The sequence below is a fragment of the Mustelus asterias genome, unplaced genomic scaffold, assembly GCF_964213995.1.
Source record: "Mustelus asterias unplaced genomic scaffold, sMusAst1.hap1.1 HAP1_SCAFFOLD_2453, whole genome shotgun sequence".
Lineage (NCBI taxonomy): Eukaryota > Metazoa > Chordata > Chondrichthyes > Carcharhiniformes > Triakidae > Mustelus > Mustelus asterias.
The window spans coordinates 26,188-49,433 of NW_027592398.1; the positions used below are offsets into that span (position 1 = coordinate 26,188).

The 23,246-nt window shown below is 46.6% G+C and overlaps 2 protein-coding genes across 5 annotated transcripts; both read left to right on the top strand.

Annotated features, from left to right (window-relative positions):
* The first annotated feature begins 4,743 nt into the window (after nucleotides 1-4,743).
* LOC144489702 (uncharacterized) lies at nucleotides 4,744-8,108 on the top strand. Of its 4 annotated transcripts, none has more exons than XM_078207557.1 (3): nucleotides 4,744-5,383; nucleotides 5,879-6,001; nucleotides 6,833-8,104. In XM_078207557.1, the coding sequence occupies exon 3, from the start codon at nucleotides 6,972-6,974 to the stop codon at nucleotides 7,962-7,964; it is 993 nt and encodes a 330-aa protein (XP_078063683.1). In that variant the 5' UTR covers nucleotides 4,744-5,383; nucleotides 5,879-6,001; nucleotides 6,833-6,971; the 3' UTR covers nucleotides 7,965-8,104. The 4 variants fall into 4 exon arrangements, with proteins under 4 accessions (XP_078063683.1, XP_078063685.1, XP_078063682.1 ...); XM_078207559.1 differs by having other exon boundaries at nucleotides 4,746-5,383; nucleotides 5,879-5,994; nucleotides 6,833-8,108; XM_078207556.1 differs by having other exon boundaries at nucleotides 4,746-4,781.
* An 8,536-nt stretch (nucleotides 8,109-16,644) lies between these two features.
* LOC144489703 (uncharacterized) lies at nucleotides 16,645-20,408 on the top strand. The gene is made up of 2 exons (XM_078207560.1): nucleotides 16,645-16,725; nucleotides 18,935-20,408. Exon 2 carries the CDS (start codon nucleotides 19,286-19,288, stop codon nucleotides 20,294-20,296), a length of 1,011 nt encoding a protein of 336 aa, XP_078063686.1. The 5' UTR covers nucleotides 16,645-16,725; nucleotides 18,935-19,285; the 3' UTR covers nucleotides 20,297-20,408.
* The last annotated feature ends 2,838 nt before the right edge of the window (nucleotides 20,409-23,246 follow it).

Here is a 23,246-nt window from a genome sequence, read left to right on the forward strand (position 1 = left end):
ATCTCACCTACTGAAACATCAGCGAGTTCACACTGATGAGAGACCTTTTAAATGCCTGAACTGTGAGAAGTGCTTTAAAAGTTCTGTGGAACTAACATCCCATCAACGGGTTCACTCTGACGAGAGACCATTTAAATGCCTGGATTGTGGGAAGTGCTTTAAAAGTTCTGGGGAACTGGTGACCCATCAACGTATTCACGCTGACGAGAGACCGTTCAGATGCTCTCGTTGTGGGACTGGGTTCAGGAAATCATCTCAGCTCACCGTACACCAGAGAATTCACACTGGGGAGAGGCCGCTCACCTGCTCTGTGTGTGGGAAGGGATTCAATCACTCATCCAATCTGCTGAAACACCGGCGCATTCACACCGGGGAGAAACCGTTCTCCTGCTCTGTGTGTGGGAGGGGATTCACTCAGTCATCCCATCTGCTGAGACACCAGCAAGGCCACAAGTAACAGGTGATTTTGCTGTTAATCACCTGCAGGTCTGAAGATTATTCACTGGAGTCTAGTCCTGCTCTTGCTAATAAACACCAGGCCGGTTATAGGTGTAAATATTCTGGATAAGAGTCAAATAAATCAGCTTTGTGTTAAACACAGTGTGTTGTGTCTTTTTAATATCACTAATAGAAGTTAATTCCTTTTGAAAGGTTCTCCCTCTCCCCGTCTCTGCCATCCTCACCTCCAACAAGTGTGAGTAGCTCCATCGCAGTTTATTTTTTACAGGTCAGTAGCTGAGAGACAGGCTCCGCAGCAGCTGTCCCCCTGAGGGAGCGTATTGGAAATGCCAACAGCACCCTCGCTTTCCTCAGTGCCCGTCCCCTTCCCTCCCTCCCCGTCCCCTTCCCTCCCTCCCCGTCCCCTTCCCTCCCTTCCCGGTAGCACTGAGCCTTTCCCAGCATGCATTTCACACTGACTGCTCATTAATTGGCCAGTCTGAAATCACATTCCGGGGCCGATTGCACCCACTTCCAGGCTCTCCCGTGTGAGTGTGCCCGACAGATGGAAAATTCAGATCTTGGTGTCAGATTTAACAACAGGATGATTTTCTGACCACATATCCACACCATCACTAATACCAAATATTTCAATCTCCATAATGTCCACAATCTCCACCCTACCCCAGCTCATCTGCTGCTGAAACCCTCACCCATGCCCAAGTTACCTTTAGACTTGATGATTCCAGTACATTTCTGAGCAGCCTCTCACATTCACCCCACTCCCACATGGAAATGTGAGATCATCCAAAACTCTGCTGCCTGCCGGCTTTCTCACACCAAATCCCATTCACCCATCTCCCCCCACCCCTGCCTTGCTTACTGACCTACACCGGCTTTAAGTCAAGTCACGCCTCGATTTTAAAATTCACATCCTTATTTTCAAATTCCTCCATGACCTTATCCCTCCCTATCTCAGTAATCTCCAATTTCACAATTCCCTGAGATCATAGAATAGAATCCCTGAAATGCAGAAGAAGCCTATTTGGTCCATCAAGTCTGCGCTGATAACAATCCCACCCAGGTCCTATCCTTGTAACCTCACATAATCCCCCTGACACTCAGGGCAACCACACACAGACCTGTTTCCCATAACCCCAAGTATTTACCCTGCTAATCCCCCTAACCTACACACTTGGGACACTAAGGGGCAATTTAGCTTGGCCACCAGATATCTGCACTCTTCTCATTCAGGCCTCTTGCGCATCCATGGTTTTAATTACACCACCATTGGTAGCAGGGTCTGAGTGTGAAACTCTGAAATTCCCTCCCTAAACTGTCCATCTCTCGTAATTCAGGATCTGCCTCTCCAATCAGGCTTTTGTCCATCCATTCTAATATTATGCTCTGTCACTCATAGATTCCCTACAATGCAGAAGAGGCCATTTGGCTGATCGAGTCTGTACCGATATTCTGAAAGGAAATCATACCCAGGCCCTCACCCTATTCCTGTAACACATTTACCATTTCTAATCCATCTAACCTGCACAACTTGGGACACTAAGGGGCAATTTAGCATAGCCAATCAACCTTACCTGCACATCTTTGGACTGTGAGAGGAAATCCAAGCACTCAGAGGAAACCCACACAGACATGGGGAGAGTGTTCAAACTCCAGACAGATAGTCACCCAAGGCCTGAATTAAACCTGGGTCCCTCGCGCTATGAGGCAACAGTGCTAACCATTGTCATTTTTTTCTTTATGAAACTCCTCTGAAATACCTTGGGGTGCTTTCATTCCCAGTATTCTCATTTCCAGATCTATCAGTAATGGACTTGCTGCCGTCTAGAACAAAACTGTTTTCACCACTCAGTCTCCGCTGTGATGTAATAGTCTCTATGACATCATTGCAGCAGGACTGGATGACATCATCAGAGTCCATTGTTTCTGAATGATCCACATCAATAACAACAGGAAATACTCATCAAGCTGAGCACATTATCTAGGCTGACACTGCAGTCTGACATTGAGGGACTGCTGCACTCTGACACACACTGTCCTTCACATGGAGCTTGTGGAGGCTCTGGCCACAACCTTCCAATCTTTATAGAGTAGTGGTGATAAAGGACTGAGAGATTGTAAATATTATATCCCTGTTCAAAAACACAACAATTACAGAACAATCAGCTTAACATCAGCGGTGGGGAAAATGAAACCAATATCTGGGACACAATCAACTGATACTCGGAAAAATATGGATGACTAACTCCAGCATTTTCTGATTTTTAACACTGAAACTTCACAGTGCTCCACAGTGTTACAGACTGACTTGTTGAATCTGTTTATTCCATCCCATCTCATATTCAGCTGATTGGAAAATGGCTAAAATACTTCAACATGCAGGGATTTGGGGACAATAGTGAGTTTGCTGCTCAGATTAGCTGATGTCTCCAGTCTCCATATTATAAGATGGGTCTAGAAGGACTGGAGAAGATGCAGGAAAATAGACTAGAAAGATGCCTGAACAGGCAGTTATACCCAGCAAGAAAGACTGGACAGTCTGTAAATATTTTCTCTGGAAAAGGGAGTGAGGATGATATGATCTTTTAAGATTATGAAAAGGTTGGACACAGTAGACAAGTGCAAGATGTGTCCACTCTCAGACAGATGAGAAATAAAAACAGAAAATGCTGGAAATAATAGCCTATCTATGGTAGGAGAAAGTGTGCTAATTTTCAGGCCTGGGTGTTGAATGGTCATGGGCCTAAAATGCAAACTCTGTTTCTTGCTCTACAGATGCTACTAGATCTGCTGAGTATTTCCAGAATTTTACATTTTGATTTACATTTTGGGCGGCACGGTAGCACAGTGGTTAGCACCGCTGCTTCACAGCTCCAGGGACCTGGGTTCAATTCCCGGCTTGGGTCACTGTCTGTGTGGAGTTTATACATTCTCCTCATGTCTGTGTGGGTTTCCTCCAGATGCTCCGGTTTCCTCCCACAGTCCAAAGATGTGCGGGTTAGGTTGATTGGCCATGCTAAAATTGCCCCTTAGTGTCCTGGGATGCGTAGATTAGAGGGATTAGTGGGTACAATATGTAGGGATATGGTGGTTGGGCCTGGGTGGGATTGTGGTCGGTGCAGACTCGATGGGCCGAATGGCCTCTTTCTGTATGTAGGGTTTCTATGATTTCCAGCATCTGCAATATTTTACTTGTCTTTGACTGGAGAGCACAAAGAATGCTGAACACATCATCAGAAGGTGTAAGATTACTGCCTGAGCTGTAAACCTTTGGGTAAAATCCCATCATCAAAAGATTATTTCCCAGTTGAATGTGGAAATGGATTCACTCAGTTACTGGTAGAATAACACAGTTAGACTAGAGGGACAACACTCAGACACTTCACATGTGCAAAGGGGTTTCCTTAGTTTTCCTCAGTGGCTAACACTCTGATTTTAAAAGCTCAAAGCATTCGATCCAATGCCAGCATTCTTATTGACAAGGGGCAGTTTAACTGTTCTGTCTATGGGGAAAACCTGCTGAGACCCTGATGCATTCACTTCTAACTGTAGATGTTTGTTCTGTTGTCAATCAGACTCAGGACCGAACTATGGTAGAGAGCCTATGCTCATAGATTCAGAGAATTCCTACAGGAGGCCATTCAGCCCATTAAGCCTACGCCGACAACACCTACCCGTGCACCATCCCCATAACCCCAACTATTCACCCTGCTAATCCCCCTGACACTAAGGGGCATTTTAGCATAGCCAATTAACCTAACCTGCACATCTTTGGACTGTGGGAGGAAACCAGAGCACCCGGAGGAAACCCGCACAGACATGGGGAGAACATGCAAAGTCCACACAGACAGTGACCCGAGGCCAGAATTGAACCTGGTTCCCTGGCGCTGTGAGACAGCAGTGCTTGCCACTGTGCCACCCCAGTCCTTAGTTACTATATCAGTCCTTCATTCCATATCAATCGATTTAATACATTTGTTAGAATTGAACCTGAGTCCCTGGCGCTGTGAGACAGCAGTGCTTGCCACTGTGCCATCCCAGTCCTTAGTTACTATATCAGTCCTTCATTCCATATCAATCGATTTAATACATTTGTTATTGTGGCCCAATGGTACCAATCATATTCAGATCGCAAACCATATTTTCTATTTAACAAAACCAGTGTGAATGGCGGGGTGATTACCCAATAGTCTCTGCGGGTGAGAATGTGCCCTATCCACATTACAGCACCGTTTTGCGCAAACGCGGTACCTGGCTCTAACCGGAGCATGCGCAATCCGGACTGCGACTGGAGCTGTGAGGAGCCGGAAAGAAGCAATGGAGTGAGGTTCAGTAATGGAGCCGCTGGGTGACCGGGGAGGGATAGAAGCAGCGGAGTGGGCTGGGAGGCTTCATAAACACCCCGTAGAGTCTTCAATCCAGAATATAATGTTCCTGGTCCCGCTTCAATTGGTACCGAATAGAGTCGGAGCTGAGCGGCTCCAGGCCCGGGTTAGCGGCCGCCATCTTCACAGGAACAATATACAGCACGGCGCATGCGCTGTGAGCCTGACCCAGTTACCAACTCTCCCGGATTGGACTGGACTCGCCAGGAATTTTTTTATTCATTCAGGGAATGTGGGAGTCGCTGGCTGGACCAGTATTTATTGTCCATCCCTCATTGTCCTTCAACTGAGTAGCTTGCTAGACCATGTCACAGGGCATTTTAAGAGTCAACCACATCTATGTAGTTTGGAGTCATATTTAGGTCAGACCAGATAAGGATGGGAGATTTGTTTCCCAATGCATCCAGGGAATGTGGCTGCCACTGGCTGGGACAGCATCTATTGCCCATCTTTATTTGCCCTTGAACTGAGTGCACTTCAGAGGGCATTTTAAGAGTCAACACTGCTGGAGATCTGAAATCACATATAGACCGGAGCAGGTAAGGTAACAGATTTCCTTGGCTCAAGGACATTAGTGAACCAGTTGGCTTTTTACGACAATCGACAATGGTTTCATGGTCATCATTAGACTTTCAATTCCAGATTTTTATTGAATTTAAATTTCAGCATGTGCTGTAGTGGAATTCAAACCTCAGTCTCTAAAACATTCAGGACATTTAAAAATATATCTTTTGTTGTCATTTTCCATTTAACATTTCTCTTCACCGGATATAAAAATATTGAAAATGGATAAAAGTTGTTTGCCTGACTGTCAATCATTATGCTGTAAGGTGAGGAGTCTTTTTTGCTTTCCAATTGGCCCAGGAAGGCAGTGGGGATGGATGTGTTGACTGATTAGTGGTTGGAGGATGGGCACAATAGAAAAGATGTGGTAAAACTTCCAGGAAACATTTAATCACAATTGTGAACTCGGAGGAGAGAATGTTGTGAATTTCTATCCTGGACTGACTGTGATGGTTTCTGTAAATTTACAGGGAGCTGGAAGTGGAGAATTGACAGACAGGAAACTCAAATCAAACATCACATCGTGATCTGATAGAGTCACTCGATACATCAGAACCTGAATATCAGCAGCATCTGAATGTGGAAGGTAACAGGTTTGTTGATTGTGTCTGTGAGAGAAGATTTCAGGTTTCAGTGTGACTGGAAAGGCCCCGAGATTCACAAACCCTGGTTAGACCACACCGGGAGAACTGTGCCCAGTTCCAGGCAACAGGACATAATGGCCTTGGAGAGGGCGTAGAACGATGTACCTGAGTGATATCTGAACTTCCAGGGTTAAATTGGAAGGTGAGATTACAGGAAAATGTAATCAGATGAGGCCATTCAGCCCATTGGGTCCATGCGAGCTGTCGAGAGCAATCCAGTCAGTCCCATTCCCCTGCTCTATCCTCATATCTTTGCAGCTTTATTTTCCTTAAGGGAACATTATATTCTGGATTGAAGACTCTACGGGGTGTTTATGAAGCCTCCCATTGTCTATCCAATGTCCATTTAAAATTATTCATTGTGTCCATCTCCACCCCACTCATTGGCAGCAAGTTTCAGGTCATTACCACTTGCTGTGTAAAAGCATTCTTCCTCGCATCTCCTGTGCCTTTTATATGCAAATTAGGAGCAGGAGCAGGAGTAGGCCACTTGGTCCCTCGAGTCTGCTCCAGCCTGTGGCTGGTTAAATTTTAACCTCAACTTCACATTCCTGCCTACTCCCGATAACCTTCCACCCCCTTGCTTATCAAGAATCTATCCAGTTCTTCCTTAAACTTATTCAAGGACTCTGCCTCAACCACCAGCAGTTTTCATGGTCACTTTTTCCGAGAACCGGACCCACACATTACCAGATTCATTCAGCTCAATTTCACAATCTGCCTTTGTGTTTTAATGGTTTTCTCTCACTCCCTTTTTTGTGCTTTAAATCAATTTCACAGGGGAATTGCAGTCCAGAAGCTCGAACAAAAGATAACATCAGTATTGGACAGAGTCACTCAATTTATTCTGAACTGAATATCATCAGATTTTAAACATGGAAGGAAAAAGCACCGTTCACAGTGGAGAGAAGCCGTACACATGTTATGTGTGTGCACAAGGCTTCAGCGAATCACCTCGCTGTCAAACCACAAGTGCAGTCAAACTAAGGAGAAACCATGGAAATGTGAGGACTGTGGGAAAGGATTCATTTCCCCGTCCAAGCTGGAAACGCATCGGCACAGCCACACTGGGGAGAGGCCTTTCACCTGTTGTGTGTGTGGGAAGGGATTCATTCAGTCATCCGACCTTTCCAAACACCAGCGAGTTCACTCCAGTGAAAGACCATTCACCTGCTCCGAGTGTGGGAAAGGATTCAGTATTTCAGCCGAACTGTTGAGTCACCAGCGAGTTCACAGTGACGAAAGACCTTTTAAATGTCCAGCCTGTGGGAGGTGTTTTAAAAGTTCTGGAGTACTGATGTCCCATCAACGTCTCCACACTGATGAGAAACCGTTCATGTGCTCTCACTGTGGGACTGGGTTCAGACGATCATCTCAACTCATTGTACATCAGCGAGTTCACACTGGGGAGAGACCGTTCACCTGCTCCAACTGTGGAAAGGGATTCACCCAGTCATCAGACCTGCTGAAACACCAGCGAATCCACTCTGGGGAAAGGCTGTTTACCTGCTCTGTGTGTGGGAAAGGATTCACTCAGTCATCTGGCCTGCTGAAACACCAGAGAGTTCACTCTGCGGTGAGGCCATTCACCTGCTCTGAGTGTGGGAAGGGATTTACTACATCAACCATTCTGCTGACACACCAGCGAGTTCACACTGACGAGAGACCTTTTAAATGCCGAGACTGTGGGAAGTGCTATAAAAGTTCTGGGGAACTGATGTTCCATCAACGTGCTCACACTGAGGAGAGACCGTTCAGGTGCTCTCACTGTGGGACTGGGTTCAGGCAATCTTCTCAACTCACTGCACACCAGAGAATTCACACCGGGGAGAGACCATTCACCTGCTCTGAATGTGGGAAGAGATTCATGACTTCATCGCACCTGCTCAGACACCAGAGACTTCACAAGTAACTATAGTGATTGAACTTTGCTGTCAGTGACATTCAGGACTGAACCATGTTCATTAGGGTCTGTTTACACTGGTAATAAACCCCAGCCACTTACAGGGGCTAATATTCTCACTAAAAGTCAAATAAATCAGTTTTGTGTTGAATATACGTATGGTGTTGAATCTTTTCGATATCTCTCACGCAATTCAGATCCTTTTGAAGGGCTCTCCCACTCCCCTGTCTCCTCAATCCTCATCTCCAACAAGTTAGACTGTTAGAACATGTGTAAGAATCCCTACAGTGCAGAAGGAGGCCATTTGGCCCATGGAGTCTGCACCAACTGTCCAAAAGAGCTTCTTACCCAAGTCCACACCCACCCCTGCCCAATACCCATAACCCCGCAAGTCTACCATGGCTAATCCCTCTAAGATACACATTTTGGACACTAAGAGGCAATTTAACATGGCCAATCAATTTAACCCACACATCTTTGGACTGTGGGAGGAAACTAGATCACCCGGGGAAACCCACGCAGACAGGTGGAGTATGAGGATTTCATGGAGCTTCTTTGTCACTAAGATTTGTGATTTATATAAACGATCTGGAAGAAGGTGTAACTGGGGTGATCAGTAAGTTTGCGGGCGACACAAAATTGGCAGGACTTGCAGATAGTGAGGAGCATTGTCAGAAGCTACAGAAGGATATAGATAGACTGGAAATTTGGGCAAAGAAATGGCAGATGGAGTTCAATCCTGATAAATGCGAAGTGATGCATTTTGGTAGAAATAATAGGGAGGAGCTATATGATAAATGGCAGAACCATAAAGGGTGTAGATACGCAGAGGGACCTGGGTGTGCAAGTCCACAGATCCTTGAAGGTGACGTCACAGGTGGAGAAGGTGGTGAAGAAGGCATATGGCATGCTTGCCTTTATAGGACGGGGCATAGAGTATAAAAGTTGGGGTCTGATGTTGCAGATCTATGGAACGTTGGTTCGGCCGCATTTGGAATACTGCATCCAGTTCTGGTCGCCACACTACCAGAAGGACGTGGAGGCTTTGGAGAGAGTACAGAGGAGGTTTACCAGGATGTTGCCTGGTATGGAGGGGCTTAGTTATGAGGAGAGATTGGGTAAACTGGGGTTGTTCTCCCTGGAAAGACGGAGGATGAGGGGATACTTAATAGAGGTGTATAAAATTATGAAAGGCATAGATAGGGTGAACGGTGGGAAGCTTTTCCCCAGGTCGGTGGTGACGTTCACGAGGGGTCATAGGTTCAAGGTGAAGCGGGGGAGGTTTAACACAGATATCAGAAGGACATATTTTACACAGAGGGTGGTGGGGGCCTGGAATGCGCTGCCAGGCAAGGTGGTGGAGGCGGACACACTGGGAACGTTTAAGACTTATCTAGACAGCCATATGAACGGAGTGGGAATGGAGGGATACAAAATAATGGTCTAGTTTGGACCAGGGGGCGGCACGGGCTTGGAGGGCCGAAGGGCCTGTTCCTGTGCTGTATTGTTCTTTGTTCTTTGATTGAGACAATCTGATCAGCTGCCTCTGCTGATTCCCTCCCTTCCACAAGGCCAAACTCTCTCTAAGTTTCACCCTTTCCTGAGGCCTGAACCCACATCTTTCTCTAGTTTCTCTTCCATTGGGCCTCTTCGGGCTCATTTTGCCCATGAGCCCCACCTCCTGCTCCATCGACCCTATTCCCACTAAACTACTGATCTCCTACTTCCCTGTGTCCACGGACATTGTCAACGATTCTCTCAGGTACTGTCCCTCTTTCGAATTTGCCACCAGTACACCCTTGTCAAAAAACAAAGCCTTGACCCCACTTCGTTACAATCTACTCCCCATCTCCAGCCTCCCTTTCCTCTCCAAACTGCAGTGTTTAAACTAACACAAGACATACTAACACAAGGGCAGCATGGTGGCACAGTGGTTAGCACTGCTGCCTCACAGCGCCGGGGACCCAGGTTCGATTCCCGGCTTGAATCACTGCCTGTGTGAAGTTTGTGCATTCTCCCTGTGTCTGTGTGTGTTTCTTCCGGGTGCTCCGGTTTCCTCTCACAGTCCAAATGTGTGCTGGTTAGGTTGGTTGGGGCCATGCTAAATCAACCCTAATTTCAGGGAGATTGGCAGGGTAAATAGATGTGGGGTTACGGGGATAGGGTGGGATTGTTGTCAGTGCAGGCTCGATGGGCCAAATGGCCTCCTCCTGTACTGTAGGGATTCTATGAAGAAAACAACAGACACCAGTTAGCGAAGGTTCCTTCAAACCAACACAGACAGAGAGAGATAGGGACAGACAACCCCCCACAACGACACACACAACCTGACACTCACACAGCCACACACACAAACACAGTGCACCCATTTACTGAGGGTTGAAGCCATAATTTGATTTCCACATCAGGGACTGATGAAAAACAACATTGAATTGAAGGAAATTGTAGGACATGTAAACACTGAAACATCCTGAAACCAACAGAATATCCGAACACAGGAAGACCTGCTCTCAGAAACCACAGAATCACATGGGAACAACACAATGTGATTTTCACAATCCCATTATAAACAATGTCAAATCTTATTTAAGAACACAATTAACATATAATAAGAAAATTAGCATAATTTTTATCAATTACAAAAAAAGAAAAACCGTGATATTGTATAAACCTTAACAGCTAAGTATACTGTTCCAAATCAAACAACCCCACAAACAAATATCTGTTACTTAACGTTTGGGAAACAAGAATATGGTCCTAAAACAGACAATATAAACCTTACTGGAATCACACACAGACACAGCAAGATCCCAATCTTTATCTGCATGATCAGCTCCAAACAGCAAGATCCCAACCTACACCCCAAAGCCGAACCCTAACACTTCACTCGAACCAACACCTCACTCGACCCAACACCTCACTCGAACCAACACCTCACTCGAACCAACACCTCACTCGAACCAACAACTCACTCGAAACAACACCTCACCCTACCTAATATCTCACCTTAACTAATACCTCACCCTAACCCTGAATGTGGTTCCAAACAGTACATTGGATTTATTATGAGTTAAAAAGGAAATTAATATTTTGACAAACTTCCCACGCCTTTGGTGAATGACAATTTCTCCATCATCCCTCTCCTGACCTTTCCGAGCCTCTGGGAAGTCTCGGTCATTTTAATCTGTTAATGGGTCAATGCCAGTTGTTGTTGCCACTGCCTTACCTGGGAAAACTCAGGAATATCACATAAACACTCGGAAACTTCAAATCAAAGACATTTTCAGACTGGAAACTTCACTTTCAGTCAGGAACAGATTGCAGTTTTACACCAATCTCTGATTTCAGGGCTTGTTTTGTAAAACATCACCATCTAATAAAGTCTTCATAAAATGTCAAGAAATGTATTGAAGATTAATAGAAACAGCTCACTCTCTTATGAAGAAAGCTTCCATAGCAGCTTGCTGGGTGACAAACACAGGACAGACTTGTTCTCTCTATCCAGGACATGTCTCTGTCATAAACCCTGACACAAGACATTTCTAAACCGGATAAGGTTGGATCTTATGACCTGGACTTTAACCAAATGTCTGAGTGAAGGTTAAACAGGCTCGAGAGGGAAAATCACTTTAGACAGGAAAGAGATTTTCAAAGTGATCCGTGCTGGATTCAGACAGACACCAAACACTTTGACTGGATCCAGAGGAGTGAGATCCGAAGAGACCGTCATCTCCAGCTGCAGAGATCAGCTTCATCCGTCCGAGTGTCTGATCCGGGACCAGGAAACCATTCCGGGGAGACTGTCACCTCCAAACACAGAGCTCAGCATCCCGCTGATCCGGGATCAGTAAACTGTTCTCACTTGTTATGGGTCATTTGTCTTGTCTGCCTATTTAACTGATGTACCATTTTAAAAAAAATTGATTCATTACTGTCACATGTATTAGTAAACAGTGAAAAGTACTTTTTCTTGCGCTATACAGACAAAGCGTGACGTTAATAGAGAAGGAAAAGAGAAGGTACCAAATGTAGTCTTACAACCATAGCTCGGGTGCAGAGAAACGTCAACTTAATATAAGTTAGGGCAGCAGGGAAGAAGCTGCTCTTGAGTTGGTTGGTAGGTGACCTCAGATTTTTGTATTTTTTCCCTGACTGAAGGAGGAAAAGAGTATGTCTGGGGTGTGTGGGGTCCTTGATTATGCCGGCTGCTTTGCTGAGGCAGAGGGAAGTGTAGACAGAGTCAATGGATGGGAGGCTGGTTTGCGTGATAGACTGGGTTTCAGACACAACCCTTTGTAGTTTATTGCAGTCTTGGTCAGAGCAGGAGCCATATCAAGCTGTAATACATTCTCAGAGGATGCTTTCTATGGTGCAGCTGTAAATGTTGGTGAGAGTCGTAGCAGACATGCCGAATTTCCTTAGCCTCCTGAGAAAGTAGAGGCGTTGGTGGGCTTTCTTAACTGTAGCGTCAGCATGGAGGGACCAGGACGGGTTGTTGGTGATCTGGACACCTAAAAACTTGAAGCTTTCATAACTGTTGCTTCTGAATAAAATGTTTCAAAATCACCAATGACACCGACCCCCTTTTTGGGTAATCTCTGACTCCTGGACTAAAATCTTAGTTTCCAGCATTCACCGTTGTTTTTCCTGACTCTAAACCCAGTTGTAAAGGAGCTTCTGTTCCATGTCTCGGAGCTCTGAACTGTGGAAGAGAGTGGCTGGAACACATTTCTTACACACCTTAGGATTAACCCATACATTCAGTCCTCAATATGATTAACAGCAGCAAAAGCAGCTGAATTCAACCCCTACAGACACTCATGAAGTTATTGGTGTCTCAGCATTTGCTGTAAGTCAGTGGATCTACTCCCGCACTCGGAACAGGTGAACAGTTTCTCCCCTGTATGAACTTGCTGGTGTATCATTTGACCATTGCAGAACTTTTAAAGTTCTGCTCCTAATCAAAACATATAAAATGTTTAATATCAGAGTGAATTTGCTGATGTTTCAGTAGGTTGTATGACTGAGTGAAGCCCTTCCCACACACACAGCAGGTGAACGGCCTCTCCCCAGTGTGAATTCGCTGGTGCATCATGAGACCATTGCTGCTTTTAAAGCTCTGCTCACAGTCAAAACATTGAAAAGGTTTTATATCGGAGTGAATTTGCTGGTGTTTCAGCAGGTGGTATGATTGAATGAAGTTCTTCCCACACACAGAGCAGGTGAATGGTCTCTCTCCAGTGTGAAGTCGCTGGTGTACAGTGAGTTCAGATGATCGCCTGAAGCCAGTCCCACAGTGAGAGCATCTGAAAGGTCTCTCGTCAGTGTGAACACGTTGATGACATGTCACTTCACCGGAGGTTTTAAAGCACTTCCCGCAGTCTGGACATTTAAAGGGTCTCTTGTCAGTGTGAACTCGCTGGTGTTTCTGCAGGTTGGATGTAGCAGTGAATCGCTTCCCACACAAGGAGCAGGTGAATGGCTTCTCCTCACTGTGAATGTGTTGGTGCCTCAGCAGATACTTTTTGCTTTTAAATGTTTTCTCACAGTCAGAACATTTGAAAGGAGTCTGATCAGTGTGAACATACTGGTGTGTCAGCAGGCTGGACGACTGAGTGAATCCCTTCCCACAGGTGGAGCAGATGAACGGCCTCTCCCCAGTGTGAGCGCGTCGATGCATTTCCAGATCAGAAGGGTAACTGTATCGTTTCCCACAATCCCCACATTTCCACAGTTTCTCCATGGTGCCGGTGTCCTTGTGTCTCTCCAGGTTGGACAATCAGTTGAAGACTTGTCCACACACAGAACCTGTGTACGGTTTCTCCCCGCTGTGAATGGTGTGGTGTTTTTTCAGGCCGTGTAACTGGTTGAAGCTCTTTCCACAGTTGGTTCACTGGAACACCCTCACTCAGGTGTGTGTGTGTCTCGGTGCTTTTCCAGTCACACTGATGTTTTAAACCTTTTCCCACAGACAGAACAGGCGGACATTTCTCCTTTCACATTCAAAGGCCAATGATATTCAGGTTCTAAAGAATGATGGTGGTGAGCTAGTTTCTTGAACCGCAATAAGTCCTGGGGTGTAAGTGCACCAACAGTGCTATTTGGAATGAAATTTCAGGATTTTGTGCCAGTAACAGTGAAGGATGGTCAAAAATATTTCAAAGTCAGGGTGGTGAAGAATTGGAGGTGAACTTCCAGGAGACGGTGTTCTTGGATCAAGGGAAAACATCACAGATGGTGCTTTCAAACAGGGACTTTACAGCTCTGAAAATCTGCAACACAGCCCAGATATTTAAGAGCTAGCCAGTTATAGAGTTTGTTAAGATCAGCAGGAGCAAGCCAAATATTATCAGATTATCAGTATCAAATGTGATTAACAGCAGCAAAAATAACAGAATCCAACTAGTACAGTTACTTATGAATTCGCTGGTGTGTCAGCAGGTTAGATGGCTGAGTGAATCCTTTCCCACACACAGAGCAGGTGAATGGCCTCTCCCCAGTGTGAGTGCGTTGGTGTATCACTAGGTTAAAGGACTTTATGAATCCCTTCCCACACATGGAGCAGGTGAATGGCCTCTCCCCTGTGTGAGTTCGCTGGTGTATCAGCAGGTTGGATGGGTGAGTGTATTCCTTCCCACATACAGAGCACGTGAACGGTTTCTTCCCCGAATGAACTCTCTGGTGGGCAATGAGATTGGGTGAAGACCTGAACCTCTTTCCACAATTGGTGCAGCTGAACGGCCTCTCCTCACTGTGGGTTTGCTGGTGTTCCAGCAGATGGGAGGATCGAGTGAATCCCTTCCCACACTCGGAACAGCTGAATGGTCTCTCCCCGGTGTGAACTCGCTGGTGTGCAGTGAGGTTGGATGAAGACTTGAACCTCTTTCCACAGGAAGTGCAGCTGAACGGCCTCTCCTCAGTGTGAGTTTGTTGATGTGACTGGAAACAGGACAACTGAGTGAATCCTTTCCCACACACAAAGCAGGTGAATGGCTTCTCCCGAGTATGAATGCGTCGATGATTTTCCAACAGGGATGGATACTTGAAACCTTTACCACATTCCTCACATTTCCATGGTTTCTCCATGTTGTCGGTGTCCTTGTGTCTCTCCAGGTTGGATGATCAGATGAAACCTTGTCCACACACACAACACGTGTACAGTTTCTCCCTGCTGCAAATGGTGTGATGTTCTTTCAGGCTGTGCAAAGCTCTTTCCAGTCAGTTCACTGGAACACTCTCAGTTGGGTGTGTGTGTGTGTCTCAGTGCTTTCCCAGTCACACTGACGTTTGAAAACTTTTCCCACAGACAGAACAAACATTTCTCATCCACAGTGTAAGGTTGATGATATTCAGATCCTGATGAATCAAGTGATTCTGTTAAAACTTGATGTGATGTTTGGTCTGAGACTTTTGTCTGCAAATTCTCCCTTCTAACACCCTGCAAAAGAAATTCAGGAAAATGATATGAAGTATGGATAGAAACTCCGAACAGACAATTCTTGTTTCTCTGGAACATTTTTCCTCTCTTGTTCCCCCAAATCTGTAAATCCCCGTCACACACACTCTCCCTCCTCCCTGGGCTGAAATCCAAATGTGGAAATGCCGACGTTGGACTGGGGTAAACACAGTAAGAAGTTTAACAACACCAGGTTAAAAGGCCATTCACCTGTGTGTCTATTTAACCTGATGTTGTTAAACTTCTTACTGAAATCCAAACCCATCTCACCATTTAATCATAGAAACCCTACAGTGCAGAAGGAGGCCATTCAGCCCATCGAGTCTGCACTGACCACAATCCCACCCAGGCCCTACCCCCACATATTTACCCGCTAATCCCTCTCACCTACTCATCTCAGGATTCTAAGGGGCAATTTTTAGCATGGCCAATCAACCTAAGCCGCACATCTTTGGACTGTGGGAGGAAACCGGAGCACCCGGAGGAAACCCACGCAGACATGGGGAGAATGTGCAAACTCCACACAGACAGTGGCCCAAGCCAGGAATCGAACCCAGGTCCCTGGAGCTGTGAAGCAGCAGTGCTAACCATTGTGCTACCGGTCCACTCCCAGTTTTCTCCCTCCCTCTCCTCTGTCTGGGTTCAGTTCTCCAGCTCCTGTCTGCAGACTGACAATAAAACCAATGGGTCTTATTGGGGGTGTTGGAGCCTCCAGCGGGTGTTTGTGAATCCTCCCCGCCCACCTCCCAGGGTTTCCTTCCTTCCCAGAGATCAGAGTCCTCATTGATTTGAGGCCAAAGTGTAACCTCTTATTTATTGTCCCCCTCCCCCATCCTCTGATGTGAACCATCCTCCAGTGGCTGAGCCAGGATGGGGCCGTTAACCTGGGCCTGTTCCCGGGAGGGAGGGAGGGAGAAGCCCCGCAGCTGCAAACCAGGGAGCTGACAATGATTCTGATGGGTTTGCGGATCCACAAAGTGTTTCCAAATCCTCCCAGCCACCGCCTAACGCTGACTCCGCTTCTCCGGGACAAACAAGCGCCAAGGACAGCAATGACACTGCGCATGCTCCACATCACAATGCTTGGGGACTGATTGACGGCAGCTCCGGACCAATAGGAAGAGGGGGCGGGGCTGGAGGACCAAGCGGGAGCGGCTGGTCCTCCAACCAATCGGAGTGAATGAGGGGCGGGGCTGGAGGACCGAGCGGGAGTGGCTGGTCCTCCAACCAATCGGAGTGAATGAGGGGCAGGAAGTGCGGGTAATGGCGACGGACAGACGGCCGGTTTTATCTTGGAAACGAGATCAATACGAGGTAGCGGGCGGCGTGCGGGGAATGATAAATGTGGCGGGTGGGTGGAGAGACTTTGTAAACATGTTGTTCAAACCCAAACCCCGGAAATGAACTTCCCGGTCCCCCCCTTTGTACCAAATGGAGCGGCAGCTGGTAGTGTTAGACCCGGGCTGACTGCCGCCATTGAGGCTGCATGTGGGAGGCCGGCAGGGATTGTGATCGGAGAGTGAAGCCCTGACGTCACAATGGGATGGGTGAGAGTGTGAGGTCACAATGGAATGGGTGAGAGATTGACGTCACAATGGAATGGGTGGGAGTGTGACGTCACAATGGAATGGGTGAGGGTGTGACATCACAATGGAATGGGTGAGGGTGTGACGTCACATGGAATGGGTGAGAGTGTGACGTCACAATGGAATGGGTGAGGGTGTGACGTCACAATGAAATGGGTGAGGGTGTGATGTCACAATAGAATGGGTGAGGGTTCCAGATGAGCTGAGACTGGGCTGGAGTCGGGCGATGGCACTGACATGTGGCCCGGTGGCACAGTGGTTAGTGCAGCTGCCTAACAGCGCCAGGGACCCGGGTTCAATTCCAGCCTCGGGTCGCTGTCTGTGCAGAGTTTCTACATTCTCCCCGTGTCTGCGTGGGTTTCCTCCGGGTGTTCCGGTTTCCTTCCACAGTCCAAGGATGTGCCGGTTCGACGGATTGGCCATGATAAATTGCCACTTGGTATCAGGGGGATTAACAGGTAAATATGTGGATAGGGCCTGGATGGGATTGTTGTCGGTGCAGGCTCGATGGGCTGAATGGCCTCCTTCTATACTGTATTTTATTATTCATTACTTTTAATTAATTACTATTAATGCTTCTATGAATGAAGGTGGTCTTGATGATGATGTGGACATGTGGCTGGAAGCTCATCTTGGGATGAACTATTTCACCCTGGTTGTCAACAGTGTGGTTCAGCCTCAGACAGTTGCCAGGAGGAGAGATAAAGTTGTTGGCGAGGGAGTGGAGTTTGTAGTGGGGACTGAACACAATGGGTTCAGTCTTCCCAGTATTTATATGAAATAAATTTCTGTTCTTTCAGTACTGGATGTCAGACAAGTCAGGATGGTGTGTGGGTTGGAGAGGAGCTTGGAGCTCATGGTGTTCACAGGGTTTGGAAATTCTGTCAAAGTTCCTGTTGAGTTGTAGATGTATAAAATCTCTCTCCTCACCTCCGGCCTCTCCTACTTCTCTCTGTTTCCACTCAGAGTGTGGAGATGCCGGCGTTGGACTGTGGTAAGCACAGTAAGAAGTCTCACAACACCAGGTGAGAATCCATTGATATGGATGGAGATTTACAACTTTTTGGGAATGAAATAGGAAAGAATGTTCTATAGAAACTAGAATTGTCTGCTCTGAATTTCTATCCTATACTGATTGTGATGACTTTTGCAAACTCATTTCACAGGATTTTCAATGAGGAATCACAGGCAAAAATCTCAACGCCACGTCTAGACAGAGTCATATTCCTTGGGATCTGAATATCTTGTAATATGGAACTGTAGCTACGTTATATATTTCCAGACATCTCTTCCCTCAGAGGGTTGTGAGTCTTTTGGATTTCTCTTCTACAGGGACCAGTGGAGGCTGAGATTCATTGAATATATTCCAGTTAGACAGATCTTTGACTGACAAGGGTGTCAAGGGTTATGGGGAAAAGAAGATTTTGGAGCAAAAGCTAATATGTGGGGGGATTTCTTCACTGAAGGGTGTGGTAAAGCTTTGGAATTCTCAACCCCTGAGGACAGTGAAGCCTCAGTCATTAACTATTTTCAAGAGCGAGATTGATTGGTTTCTAGATATTGAAGGTATCAAGGGACATGGGTTTAGTGCGGGGAGAATGATGCTGAGGTAGATGAACGAATTATCTCATTGAATAGTTTAAAAGGCTCGATGGGCCAAATGGCCGACTGCAGCTCCTATTTGTTCTGGTCTCTGTGTCCAGGACAGGAAGCAGTGAGCATGGATCTGTCAATCAGCCTCAATCAGCACCTTCAGGAGAATTGGGAGGGTGAATATTAGATACAGCAGAGTGAGAATGGAGGGAGAGTGTGTGGGATGGAGATTTACAGCTTTTTGGGACTGAAATAGGAAAGAATGTTCCATGGAAACTAGAATTGCGTGTTCTGAATTTCTATCCTGTACTGACACTGATGACCTTTGTAAACTCGTTTTACAGGATATTGAAAGAGGAATCACAGACTGAAATCTCAAACGTCACGTCTAGATCTGACAGAGTTATATTCCTTGGGAGCTGAATATCATCGGCCTTTGAATCTAGAAGGAGAAATGGTTGTCCGGTCTGTCGATTTGAAAAGATTTCAAACATCAGTGTAACTGGACAAGCACCAACACACTGCCACACTCGAGTGAGAGTCTTCCAGTGCACTGACTAAAGAGCTTCAACCAGTTACACAGCCTGAATAAATATCACACCATTCACAGCAGGGAGAGACTGTACCCGTGTTCTGTGTGTGGACAAGGCTTCAACTGATTGTCCACCTAAGACAGAGGCAAGGACACCTGCACCATGGAGAAACCATGGAAATGTGCAGACTGTGGGAAGAGATACAGAGTCCCATCTCTGCTGGAAGCTCATCGGCGCAGCCACACTGGGGAGAGACCATTCACCTGCTCTCAGTGTGGGAAGGGATTCACTCGGTCATCTGACCTGCAGACACACCAGCGAGTTCACACTGGGGAGAGACCGTTCACCTGCTCTCAGTGTGGGGAGGGATTCACTCAGTCATCCCACCTGCAGAGACACCAGCGAGTTCACACTGGAGAGAGACCATTCACCTGCTCTCAGTGTGGGGAGGGATTCACTCAGTCATCCAGCCTGCAGGCACACCAGCGAGTTCACACTGGGGAGACGCCATTCAGCTGCTCTCAGTGTGGGAAGGGATTCACTTGTTCATCCCACCTGCGGAGGCACCAGCGAGTTCACACGGGGGAGAGACCATTTACGTGTTCTCAGTGTGGGGAGGGATTCACTCAGTCATCCAGCCTGCGGACACACCAGCGAGTTCACACTGGGGAGAGGCCATTCAGCTGCTCTCAGTGTGGGAAGGGATTCACTTGTTCATCCAGCCTGCAGACACACCAGCGAGTTCACACTGGGGAGAGACCATTCAGCTGTGCTCAGTGTGGGAAGGGATTCACTCAGTTATCCAACCTGCAGAAACACCAGCGAGTTCATACTGGGGAGAGACCGTTCAGCTGCTCTCAGTGTGGGGAGGGATTCACTTGTTCATCCAGCCTGCAGACACACCAGCGAGTTCACACTAGGGAGAGACCATTCAGCTGCTCTCAGTGTGGGGAGGGATTCTGTGATCCATCCAGTCTGCGGAGGCACCAGCGAGTTCACACTGGGGAGAGACCATTCACCTGCTCTGATTGTGGCAAGGGATTCAGTCAATCATCCAACCTGGTAAAGCACCAGCGAATTCACACTGGGGACAGGCCATTCACCTGCTCCGTGTGTGGGAAGGGATTCACTCAGTCACCTCACCTGCTGAAACACCATCATGTTCACGAGTGACTGCAAGGACTGAATTTTGCTGTTAATCTCATCGAGGTCCCAACCATTTTCATTGGTGTCTGTTTCTGCTGATGTTAATAAACCCTGGCCCAGTTGTAAGATTTGTATTGTGGATTGTCTTGTCTGAGTCCTGAACTCGGAAATAAAAACAAGAAGTGCTGTAAAAACTCAGCAGGTCTGACAGCATCTCTGGAGAGAGAAACAGAGCTAATGTTTTGACACTGAAGAAGAGTCACATTCAACTGGAAACATTAACTGTTCCTGTCTTTACAGATACTGTCAGACTTACTGAGATTTTGCAGCAGTTTTTAGAATGACGGTGAATAAAGAACAAAGAACAATACAGCACAGGAACAGGCCCTTTGGCCCTCCAAGCCCGCGCCGCTCCCTGGTCCAAACGAGACCATTCTTTTGTATCCCTCCATTCCCACTCCGTTCATGTGGCTATCTAGATAAGTCTTAAACGTTCCCAGTGTGTCCGCCTCCACCACCCTGCCTGGCAGCGCATTCCAGGCCCCCACCACCCTCTGTGTAAAATATGTCCTTCTGATATCCGTGTTAAACCCCCCCCCCGCCCTCACCTTGAACCTATGACCCCTCGTGAACGTCACCACCGACCTGGGGAAAAGCTTCCCAGCGTTCACCCTATCTATGCCTTTCATAATTTTATACACCTCTATTAGGTCACCCCTCATCCTCCGTCTTTCCAGTGAGAACAACCCCAGTTTACCCAATCTCTCCTCATAACTAAGCCCTTCCATACCAGGCAACATCCTGGTAAACCTCCTCTGTACTCTCTCTAAAGCCTCCACGTCCTTCTGGTAGTGTGGCGACCAGAACTGGGCGCAGTATTCCAAATGCGGCCGAACCAACGTTCTATACATCTGCAACATCAGACCCCAACTTTTATACTCTATGCCCCGTCCTATAAAGGCAAGCATGCCATATGCCTTCTTCACCACCTTCTCCACCTGTGACGTCGCCTTCAAGGATCTGTGGACTTGCACACCCAGGTCCCTCTGCGTATCTACACCCTTTATGGTTCTGCCATTTATCGTATAGCTCCTCCCTACATTATTCCTACCAAAATGCATCACTTCGCATTTATCAGGGTTGAACTCCACCTGCCATTTCTTTGCCCAGGACGAGAAGGGGGGATGTAATAACTGGAAATGAGAAAATGGCTGAGGCATTGAACAGGTATTTTGTGTCGGTCTTCACAGTGGAAGACACAAAGAACATGCCAAAAATTGATGACAGGAAGGCTATGGCAGGTGAGAACCTAGAAACTCTCATCACGAAAGAGGTAGTGTTGGGCAAGTTAATGGGGCGAAAGGTAGACAAGTCTCCTGGTCCTGATGGAATGCATCCCAGGGTAATAAAAGAGATGGCGGGAGAAATAGCAAATGCACTAGCGGTAATTTACCAAAATCCGCTGGACTCTGGGGTGGTTCCTGCAGATTGAAAACAGCAAATGTGACGCCACTGTTTAAAAAAGGAGGTAGACAAAAGGCAGGTAACTATAGGCCGGTTAGCTTCACTTCTGTAGTAGGGAAAATGCTTGAATCTATCATCAAGGAAGAAATAGCGAGACATCTGGATATAAATTGTCCCATTGATAAGACACAGCATGGGTTCATGAAGGACAGGTCATGTTTGACTAATTTGGTGGAATTCTTTGAGAACATTTCATGTGTAGTGGACAATGGGGAACTTGTGGATGTGGTGTATCTGGATTTCCAGAAGGCATTTGACAAGGTGCCGCACCAAAGACTGCTGCATAAGATAAAGGTGCAGTGTTATGGGTAATGTATTAGCATGGATAGAGGATTGGTTAACTAACAGAAAGCAAAGAGTGGGGGTAAGTGGGTGTTTTTCTGGTTGGCGATCAGTGACTAGTGGTGTGCCTCAGGGATCAGTGTTGGGACCGCAATTGTTTACGATTTACATAAATGATTTGGAGTTGGGGACTAAGTGTAGTGTGTCAAAATTCGCAGATGACACTATGCCTTATTCACTACCTGGAGAGAATTCAGAGATTGGTGTAAAACTGGGATCTGCTCCTAAATGAAAGGATCAATGTTTACTTTTGCCACTCTTTTTCGTTTTATATATTTGTAGAAACTTTTGCTTTCTGTTTTTATATTCTGAGCTAGTTTACTCTCATAATCCATCTTACCTTTCTTTATAGCTTTTTTCATGGCTTTCTGCTGACCTTTAAAGATTTCCCAATCCTCTCAGTTCCCACTTATCTTTGCCACTTTGTATGCATTTTCTTTCAATTTGATACCTCCTTTATATCCTTCGATATCCATGGCTGATTATCTCTTTTTCTACAGTCTTCCTTATCACTGGTATATACTTTTGCTGAGCACTGTGAAAGATTGCTTTGAAAATCCTCCACTGTTCCTCAATTGTCCCACCATAAAGCTTTTGTCCCAGTCTACCTCAGCCAACTCCTCCTTCATCCCTTTATAGTCTCCTTAGTTTAAGTACAAGACACTGGCATTGGATTTTACCTTCTCACGCTCCATCTGTATTTTAAATTCAACCAAGGAAGGAATTCAATTACCCATCCCTGCTGGAAACTCATCGACGCAGTCACACTGGGATGAGGCCATTCATCTGTCCCCAGTGTGGGAAGGGATTTGCTCACTCATCTACTCTGCTGAGACACCAGCAAATTCACACTGAGACGAGGCCATTCAATTGCTCTTGTGTAGGAAGGGATTCAGTTGGTCATCCAGTCTCCTGACACACCAGCGAGTTCACACCGTGGAGAAGCCATTCACCTGCACCCAGTGTGAGAAGAGATTCGCTGGACTCATCCAACCGAGCAATACAATGGCGAACTCACAACGAGGAGAGGCCATTCACCTGCTCCCAGTGTGGGAAGGGATTTAATAGTCATCCAAACTAGCAGTACACCAGCGAGTTCACACTGGAGAGA

What these genes read in the sequence shown, in the direction of transcription:
- LOC144489702 (XM_078207557.1), top strand. Translation starts at nt 6,972, where the DNA reads ATGTTATGTGTGTGCACAAGGCTTCAGCGAATCACCTCGCTGTCAAAC.
- LOC144489703 (XM_078207560.1), top strand. Translation starts at nt 19,286, where the DNA reads ATGGAGAAACCATGGAAATGTGCAGACTGTGGGAAGAGATACAGAGTC.